The following is a 10,664-nucleotide window of genomic DNA, read 5'->3' on the forward strand; positions in this document are numbered from 1 at the left end:
CCCATGGCACTTGTTGTAAGATTAGGGGTGTTCACTCCGGTGTCAAGGCTAAATTCCCAACCTGTGGAAAACAGAAAGGAAAACGCTGCACACTGCTGCTCATGCTCCCAGGTAATATTTATTTATAACAATGTTTTGACCCTTACGTCTTCATCAGGCATCCATAAATTCCCATCCTGGCCACATTCCATCATGGCCACCTAATCATCCCCCTCATTCCTAATTGGCATATATCACTCCTCACCTCTCCACCTGATAGCTGATGTGTGGTGAACGCTCTGGCACAAAAATGGTCGCCGTGCATCACTGAGGGGGGTGCAACACATTGATGGTGGATAATGTGAGTTTCCCCCTACTATGTAAAGCACTTTGAGTAACTCAGTTGGTAGTAAAGTGATATATAAATTCAACCAATTATTATCTATTATCAATATTATTTGTTTCTCTCTATTATGCTTGGGGATACTTTGGAAAATTAAAATCACTTGAAGCTGATTTCCTGGTGTTTTTACAGTTTTTTTAATGTAAAACGATGAACATTAGAAAAAATAGAAACTATCAGAAAATATGGAGGGCCAAATAAAACCAGCCACAGGCCAAATTCCCACCTATTCCTATCTTTGGATTGGTGGATAAAGTGTTTTTTTGTGGGATGTCACATGCAGTGGTGATTTTAGCATGTAAATCTTGGTGGGACCCAAAAAAAAAGAAGTGGGATGCATGCCAGCAAAGCCACTACACTACACTAAATGCACTATAATGGTGACAAACGGTGCCCAAAAACTGTTAGGGTCTACATATAGCTGTCCCAACACCTTACCATTGCTATCAGTGGAGCTTTGTCTGGCAGCAAAACAGTTCATCTAGCCTCATTTACTGCCTTTAACAAAAACAGCTGATATGGCTGACTTCCTTAACCAAATGTGGTTCTACTGACAATTGAGAAGTACAAACTATGATATAAGGGAACGACAAGCGGATAGGAGGCAATTTCGATTGAGACGTTAATGAGTGAGCGACGACGGACGTAGTCAATATAACTATTTGATTAGCACTTTTGAAATGTACAGCGATAGAATTGAGAACATAGGCCGCTCTTACAGTGTACTCCCTGTACAACAAGTCAGAACCGTAGGATAAATAAAGGGGGCATATAAGCAGACAATGAAAGCTCTTCCAATATTTAATGATCACATTTCTCTCAAACAGGTTATAGGCTACATGTGCACCACCAATTTAGAACAGTAGGCGAAATTAAGAGGTGAAGATAGACCAAATGATTAGGGTGAGGCACATTAAACGCCGTTTGGATCTTCGCGTGTCAAAAAAGATACACGTCAAAAAACACTATTTGACACATTAAATAAGCTTTTAATTTGACACGTCAAATAACACAATTCTATTATAGAATGTTGTGTGTGCCGAATTTGCACGTGCAAGCCAAGCGGCACCACTACTATCAGTAACACTGTCAAAGCTGTACAAACAAGCACACACCGGCCACGAACAATGTGTTTACAATTCCACGTTGGTGAAAATAGACCAAATTATTAGGGTGAGGCACATGGGCTACTAACGGCTTACTACACAACATACACTTAGTATTACTTTCCTAGCTACAGTATACATATCTCCCTTGCATATTACATCATTTATGCAGCAGCATAACGTTCCAATACATTTTTGGACTCATCTTGTGCTGTGCTCACTTAAACAGGAAGGTGGCACGGCAGTCCTGTGAGGGCAAATGTTGTCAAACTTTCATCAAATCTGGCATTCTCTGGATTTATAGTGGGAACTTGGAAAAAATCCACACAGCCACTCCACTGAATAGCAGGCTAGTGGTTGCTTTGCAATGCTTACAGTTAGCCACTGATTCCTTACAAACCACTCATTGTTGAATTTGCGATTTCCAACTTGTTGTGTAATGTTTATGTCCAATGGCCGATGAGCACGGATACGTTTTATCTAGAATTTCTCTTCATTATTTATCTTCATATGACAAGGATTATAAAGGATTTGCTAGTAGATTGTCAACTTGATTCCTGATGACTGCTAGCTAATATTTTTCACATGATCAGTCCAATCAATACTAATGTACTTAAACCATGATTTGACGTCATTTTATCTGTGGCCAATGACCTTGAGCCTTCCTCCTTCCTCTTCCTCCAAAGGGCTTAAATATTTTATGTCTACCCTTACTAAGGATTTAGACTTGGCCTGTGACGTAGTGTCCCCATGAGTGACAGAACACTGAGCCAATCACAGCGCAATGCTCCTATTTTCTGCTGGCTTGCCCCACCACTACAGAAAACATTGAGCTAGGCTGAAACACCTGTTTGCAAGTGGCTTTATTAACTCGATGATTTATATATATATATATATTTTACATTGTTTGAAAACTGATATGTGACACGTATTAATGCCAAAATAACATGTAAAATAGGCAAGCTCCCCCAAAAATATATATATTTATTTTATTTTGCTGAAAATGTGCGGCTCTGCCCCAACCTGTCCTGAATGACGTGTCACCACTGGTCACGTGCATCACTGTCAGTACACTCATAACAGCCTAAGCATTACGAAACTTCTATTAGATCAAATAAGCCTCACGTATCAAAATAGAAATGCATTTTTTTATATTGACTAAATTCGACACTAAATGTCTCCCATACAAAAACTCTTCACTTGCTTAATAATTTATTATTTGCTGAACGTGGAGAGATTTTGGGCGGAGTAAACCTTCTCGTTTTGCCTCTTCCTCTCCGATTTGGCTCAAATAAGAAGAGGCGTGAACGTCGGGTGGCTTTGCTGTTGAACAGGTTTGTTTCCCTTGTTTTATCGTTCTAGCATGTTTGGAGATGTATTATTCGAATTAAACACCTACATTTAAAGATGTTGTTTCAATAGACTACATTTAATCAACCGAATAGTCATATATAATGGCACCATATTGTAATGGTGGACAACAGACTGCTCTCTACCCGGAATGAATAACACCAGTTTTATTAATATTCATGTTAAGATTGCTTTTGCAGATTGCTTTTTTTGCCATGCATACGGTTGAAAACGAACTCGATGTTATCTCTCCATGTTGATTTTGTTCCATGGTGGTCTTTCTTGCCTAACATTTTCCCCCCAGCCTGCCAGCAGGGGAAAAACAGGATAAAACCGGCCTGTGTCGAATGGTTTTGTTGTGGGAAAGCTGTTTTAATATATCTCTATAATTATATTAAAGCTTAAATTAACGTATTTCATTCATAATACTGCGTCAAATTATCGTGAAAAAAATATTAGCCCGAATCCCTTTCGTAGCCTATGTTCTATTGAGAGCGCGTATGGATTTCAGATGAAGGATTTCAGATGACAGGTGTGTGAGACGGGATGCGCAGACGGACATCTATTTATGACTTGGAAACATTTACGTTGCAATAATGTCTATATAATTTGCGACGCCAACATAAATTACAGTTTGCTATCCGCTGACATTTAAACGGCCTTGAACGTAGAATTCCATAATTCATACAGGGATGGGCATGGGCCTCATTTGAAAGCAAAATGAAGATGCCAAGCATGACGCAATAGTATTATTTGGCTAGAGTTTTTTTTTTTAGGATGGGCCTCCTTTCAACTGATTGAATGAGGCGCATCAACCACCACAAGCTGTGCATTAGTGATATTATAAATAGCATATCATTACCATAAAAATATCTACTGTGTGTAAACAGACGAGCCTAAAGGCCTATCAAATGCTTATCTTTTTCCCTAGACATAAATGTCACAATGGTGTTAAGGGGATAAGAAATTAACTTAGTTCACAATTATGTTAAATGTATTTTGGAATAGGCCTGGAGTGTAAACACCCACAGTTGCATGCATGGTTGTATATATTATGATATATACCTCAGCTGGAAGCCGATGTTTGGATTATACATTGGCACGGTTTCCCGGCCCTCGTGCCACCTTGGCAACACCGTGCCAATGTTTCCTCCAAACACCGGCTTCTCGGGCATTATCACTTAATATAAACTGAAGTGTCCCTAGAAACATGTATTTACATGGTTATTACATTGGGAGATGCAGTGACATTAACGAGTAGGTCACTTACTGTTATTTGTATGTAAATAAACTGTAGTGTTAGTGTGATGGTTCTTACTATGTGGGAAGCTGCATGTCATTTCACTGTGCAAACAAGCACCAAAAACACAAATGTGCAATCACACCAATGCATTGTAAACACGTGTACCTGCACTGTAATTATATTGTGGGTCTGCCTGCCTCCACATGATCAATATCAAGCACATACTCTTCCCAATGATATCTAATATGCATGAGTGAAATTACACATGCAAGAAAATTAATATTACAAATATTGTAAGGGATGATGAATAGCACTGCAGATTTTCACTGCAAATGTGTTTGTACATTTAGAGGACATCTAAAGATGTGAATTAGAACATTAAGCCACATTAAGTTTTGTTTTCCTCACCAAGTAGTTTGTTAAATATGTTTGTCGTGCCCTTCCCACACTCCTGGACAGCACTCAACACAAGCTATTGAAGTCTTAATGCTTAATGCATTTGTTATCCATTTCTGTTTTTGATGTCTGGATACTACTGTTGCTCCAGGTTTTGTTTTCATCTCATGGACTGAAAGGTATTTTTTTTCTGCTGCTGATTTCAATCTCCTGTTCTCTCATCCAATATCACATGACCATATGTTCATTTTAAGCTAATAGGGCTGGGCTGCTTGCTACACATTGGTTGAGTGCAAGCTTTAGGTGATGGCCTCCGTCATCACCTTTTAAAGGTATGAGGGTTAAGAGATGTGGATGGGATCTCCTCTAAATGTTAATTAATGGAAAGACCTACAGTATGTGATTTGTCAGACTAATTCACATCTGGGAGAATTCCACAAGGTCAAAGGAAGGTCAAAGTGTTATTACAGTGTTCTGAAGGATGAAACCATTGCCACCTTGGCCAATCACTAACAATTAATTCCTTGAATAAATTTTGATTAAAAAAATCAGTTACAAAGTATCACTGTGTGGACCTTGTGTCTGAGAATGGTTTGAACAATTTTTTTAAAAGAGGATTACTTTTGTAGATATTATTTTGTTTTTGCTCTCTTCATCTCTGTCTGTCTGTCTGTCTGTCTGTCTGTCTGTCTGTCTGTCTGTCTGTCTGTCTGTCTGTCTGTCTCCCTCTCTCTCTATCATATATATAAATATTTATTTATTTATTTATTTATTTCTCTTGTCAGGTCATGTCGGTAAAGATGGAAATGGATGTCAGTGGCGTGTCCAGGACACCCATCTCTGTTCTACCTGCTGCTGCAGAGGTCAAAGCCATGCTGAAACCCGATACAGGGGACAGGCCCCGCTGTGCCAGCACCCCCTGCTCCCCCATCAAAAGTACTGTTTCAGGCTTCCAGATTCTCCACATGGACTCCAACTACCTAGTCGGCTTCACCACCGGCGAGGAGCTGCTAAAACTAGCCCACAAGTGGTCTCCCAACCCAGAGAAGACCCTTATCACCACACCGACCACCACAACGTCAACAGCATCAGAGGCCTTGCCCAGTTCTGTCCCCAAACCCATGGACTTGGGCATCCACCGGGCGTCGCGCATCTACAAAGCCAAAAACCGCTACTACCAGCCATACGACATCCCTGTGGTCAACGGGCGCCGGCGTAGGCGCATGCCCAGCTCAGGTGACCCCTACCTCAGGCCCCTGTCCCAAGGGGAGGGTGGCCCAGGGAGGGCCCTGCACCACGGCCCCCTGCCCCTCTGCCTTCTCAAGGGGAAGAGGGCCCAGTCCAAGTCCCTGGACTACCTCAACCTGGACAAAATGAGTGTCAAGGAGCCTCCGGCCGACACAGAGGTGCTGCAGTTCCAGCTACAGCACCTGACGCTGCGGAGCGAGCGCATGTTCACCAGGAACAAGACATGAAGCAACACCCGCCTGTTCTCTCATCCACTCCCATGGGATTTGGGTGCTATTTCCGGCTGTGCGTTTCTCTCCCTACTCAGATCATAGGATAGTCCTTTAAGGGGACACTTGCGGAGACCACTAATCTTGTTATTATTATGAAGCGAGGGTGACAAACTAAGCGGGTCTCTTGACGAAATGAGACGCATGCTTACGTATACGTAAAAATCCAGTGAACACAAATTGTTAAGTTAGTACACTGAAAACGGGGTTCGTTTAGATACAAAAATGTGAAGTTCGTCAGGATTAGCAATAACTGGTAAACGTATTTATTGACTGTGTGTGTGTATGTGTGTGCGCGCGCACCTTTTTAAAAATGGTAAGGGATGTGTAACCAATGCCTCTCCAACTGGCCCCTTTTTTTCTGCATTGGACTGCACTGTTAGACATATTATGTTTTTACAGACCTTGCATCCTCATCTACAGCACACCTTTACTTTTTAACCACTATACGTCCATAGCAATTAGCATTAGCCGCAGCAGTACTGCACTCTACATCCATAGCAATTAGCATTAGCCCCAGCAGTACTGCACTCTACATCCATAGCAATTAGCATTATTGGCAGCAGTACTGCACTCTACATCCATAGCAATTAGCATTAGCCCCAGCAGTACTGCACTCTACATCCATAGCAATTAGCATTAGCCCCAGCAGTACTGCACTATACATCCATAGCAATTAGCATTAGCCTCAGCAGTACTGCACTTTACATCCATACCAATTAACATTAGCCTCAGCAGTACTGCACTTTACATCCATACCAATTAGCATTAGCCCCAGCAGTACTGCACTTTACATCCATACCAATTAGCATTAGCTCCAGCAGTACTGCACTTTACATCCATACCAATTAGCATAAGTCCCAGCAGTACTGCGCTATATGTCCATAGCAATTAGCATTAGCCAAAACAGTACTGCGCTATACATCCATAGCAATTAGCATTAGCCCCAGCAGGACTGTATGTAAGCTACTGTATGTCTGTATGTGTGAGGATGTATAGGGGCAGCAGGTAGCCTAGTGGTTAGAGTGTTAGACCAGTAACCGAAAGGTTGCAAGATCAAATCCCCGAGCTGACAAGGTAAAAAAAAGTGTCATTCTGCCCCTGAACAAGACAGTTAACACAACTGTTCCTAGGCCATCATTGTAAATAAGAATTTGTTTCTTAACTGACTTGCCTAGTTAAATAAAGTTTTTTTTTTAAATGTGAAAGCTCACTCCGCTACACTACTATTTTGCTCTTGCCAAGCACCAGGGAAATGTGGGTTTAATGTAAACCACTGACTGTTACACAATCAAAAGGTTATTTAAAACAGAATACTGTAAGGGGGCAATCTGCAGTTACTGCATCCATTTTTGGACTTATAAATTGATGATACTCATTGATTCTTGAAGAATATAACTTTTAAATGCCTCATGAGCTTTAGCTCAACTGTCGTAGCCCATCAGAACTTAAAATATATGCTTGTTTTACTCCACTGTTTGTAAACGGTAAATATAAACAAACACTATATATATATCCTCAAAACATGGTTAAAACTATCATTTTCTTATCAGTGGTGGTCAGTCCTTGCATTCATATCTATGAATTTGAGTGTGGTTACATTTCTGCAGCCCCATCCCTCAGCTTTTTACCGAAACGGGGGCAGGGGGTACGCTTTGTTATTGCTTCAACTGCTGATTGCTGCTCTAAGAGGATTTGTGGGGGAGAGGCTTACCGTCAGAGTGCCTGAGGTGAGATTAGCTCCTTACATACAGAATTAATCCCCTCACTCCATTTCTCCCAGTCAGACTGAATCCTCAGCAGGAGTGAGGGGTTGAATTAGGAGATTCCAGATTTTCTGCATCTAGACGTTGTGTCCATCATTCTGAATCCCAGTCATTCTTTTCATTTCCTGAATGGGAGGGATGGGTGTTTTAGCCTGGGTAAAAGGTTATCAATTTAGTTTGATGTTTTTGCCACCCCTTCATAAAGGTGTGTAGAGCACCTGAAACACGTACCGTAGCTATGGAAACCAAAGGAGGATTATTTTGGATGCCCTGGGAAAACTTGACCACATTGTAATATGATCTATTTGGGGTTTCGTAGGACACGTGACAATCATTTTGAGGTGTAATCTTGGAGAACACCTTACTTGAAGTAGCCCTGACCTAATGCCCTCATAACAAAATCATTTGCATGATATAAATTATCTGATAGTCTCTTACCAATGACAATGTACCTATTATAAGCCATATGACATATAATGGTAACTGTACACTGAGTGAACGAAACATTAAGGACACTTTACTAATATTGAGTTGTCAACACATGACAGTAAAGTGCACCATCTCATGACTATACAATTCTGGTCTTTCCCAATACTGTAATTCACCAAGCGACCAAAATTGTGACATTTTTGGAAAGATCACCTTCCTTTCCTCCAGACATGCAAAACTACAGCTAGGCAGGGTATTGGTCCAGACATTTACACTGAGTGTACAAAATATTAAGAACACCTTTCTAATATTGAGTTGCACCCCCTTTTGCCCTCAGAATAGCCTCAATTCGTTGAGGGTGTGGACTCCAGAAGGTGTCGAAAGCGTTCCACAGGGATGCTGGCCCATGTTGACGCCAATGCTTCCCACAGCTGTGTCAAGTTGGCTGGATGTTCTTTGGGTGGTGGACCACTCTTGATACACACGTGAAACTGTTAAGCGTGGAAAAACCCAGCAGCGTTGCAGTTCCTAACACAAACCGGTGCATCTGGCACCTACTACCATTCCCCGTTCAAAGGCACTTAAATATTTTGTCTTGCCCATTCACCCTTTCAATGGCACACATACACAGTCCATTCCTCAATCAGTCAGTCTATGTCATGAAAGACCAGGTGTCCATAATGTTTTGTACACTCAGTGTACATGTATATTGTACATGTATATGCCTTTTCATGCTTTATATGGTTTGGTGTGACTTTCAAATTCTACTATTATGGGTTTAAGCTCTTTTTCATCATGCTTCTCTTTTCCACGCTAACGTCTTTGTGTCATAGGACAAGAAAATAACCTCCAAAAACCATACAAGGAAATACATTTTCAAAGTTAGGAACTGCATCCATCTTCTCTGTGTGTTCTCCATTGTGTTTGTGTCAGTGTCGTTTGAGTAAAAGGTTATTGGACCCTTCTAGATGGTTCATGGGTTAGGGTTAGTCACCTGTCTGTCTTCACTCTAAATGGGTTTACAGAAATTGCTTCATCTGTATTTCCATTAAAAAAAAGGTGTTTAATGTAACTATATTATTATTTATTTTTTATATCATTTTTTATTTCTAGTTGTAATTGATCTGAAGTCATGGATGACATCGATATTGGTTTAATATAAAAATGGCAGTATAGGCTATGTTTACCTGGAGTGGACACTTAAAGGCACCTTAACCCGACGTATGAATGGTGATGTGTACTTTTTTAAGGGTGCAGATCACAACAGCAGCTAAAGATAAAAACTCATTCATTTGAACAAACACTCCCTGAATAACGGTGATATGTTTTCACCAAACACTTGGAAATGTTCTCTGGTGAAATATATTCGGTATTATCAATAACCGTCAACGATTTGCTCACAGATGTGACTGTGTTTGCAGTGAATATTTGGTGGCTTCTTAGTTGTGATGTTTAGAATGTGTTGATTTAACAGTTTAACCTTAACAGTGTTCGTACCGCATCATATTAATTGTATACAGTAGAAATTAACAGTTTTACTTTGGCCATCATGAAGGAAAACGCTACTTGAACAACACGTGTTTTAATATGCCATTCAATGCTAGATATTGTAAGACTGTGTCAGTTCTAAACAGGAATATCCAATGCATTATGGGAATTAATAATAGACTACAGTAATTCTGGACTGAGATGCCCATTTAATAGAGAATCTCCATTGAACATGGTTTTTAGGCCAGGACTGTTATTAATCTGTGATCTGAAAACTGGACCTCGATGTTCACAGTAAAGCATTGTCTTCATAATTACAATGTGGGTTGAAATGTGATATTTTCCTGCATGACCATTAACCACAACAATGTAACAAGGAAGTTGCATCGCAGGTCAACAGTGCTTTTCAGTGACTCATTTTGACTTCATGTTCATAGGCTTGTGTGGAACTTTGTCATTTTATTCCTACAAAAGGTTTATTGTCATTTTGACTTTCTGGTCAAATCTTTCACGCCGCTTGTATACTGTAGTTTAGCTACCTAAAAGCATTTGTTTTGTTTTCTACTGTGTCTATTTATGCCCTGCAATGCGACTGACTTACGTTTTATTATGTTTCACTTTGTTATTAAAACACTACTACGCTCGGACGTGTGTGTCTCAAAGTTTTTTAATGAGCAAGTAAGAAACAGTTCTCAAATGTCATCGGGACGGGATCCGTAAGATTGTTTCAAAGTGCTGTAATTTTGTATGGGATGGAATGTGACAGATTAAACGTTTGTTGCCTAGAACGTTTTATAAAGATTCTTTCCCCAGCATTATGTTTTCTGTAATGCCTTTTTCTTAAAACCTACACCCTTCGTGTCTGCCAGTGAAAAGCACTATTTGCTCAATTCAACTCTTGACTGTATTTGTAGATAAATCAGTTGTAATCATTTAAACCCGAATGGAACATGGCAGAGAAGGTACTGATAGAGCACGTCTTGAGAG

At 40.3% G+C, this 10,664-nt stretch overlaps 1 protein-coding gene across 1 annotated transcript; it reads left to right on the forward strand.

The window, feature by feature from the left end:
- Nucleotides 1-2,561: 2,561 nt before the first annotated feature.
- On the forward strand, nucleotides 2,562-10,321 carry macir (macrophage immunometabolism regulator). Its single transcript, XM_064943544.1, has 2 exons — nucleotides 2,562-2,822; nucleotides 5,263-10,321. The coding sequence occupies exon 2, from the start codon at nucleotides 5,266-5,268 to the stop codon at nucleotides 5,950-5,952; it is 687 nt and encodes a 228-aa protein (XP_064799616.1). The 5' UTR covers nucleotides 2,562-2,822; nucleotides 5,263-5,265; the 3' UTR covers nucleotides 5,953-10,321.
- The last annotated feature ends 343 nt before the right edge of the window (nucleotides 10,322-10,664 follow it).

This window comes from Oncorhynchus masou, chromosome 28, assembly GCF_036934945.1.
Source record: "Oncorhynchus masou masou isolate Uvic2021 chromosome 28, UVic_Omas_1.1, whole genome shotgun sequence".
NCBI lineage: Eukaryota > Metazoa > Chordata > Actinopteri > Salmoniformes > Salmonidae > Oncorhynchus > Oncorhynchus masou.

What these genes read in the sequence shown, in the direction of transcription:
- macir (XM_064943544.1), top strand. Translation starts at nt 5,266, where the DNA reads ATGTCGGTAAAGATGGAAATGGATGTCAGTGGCGTGTCCAGGACACCC.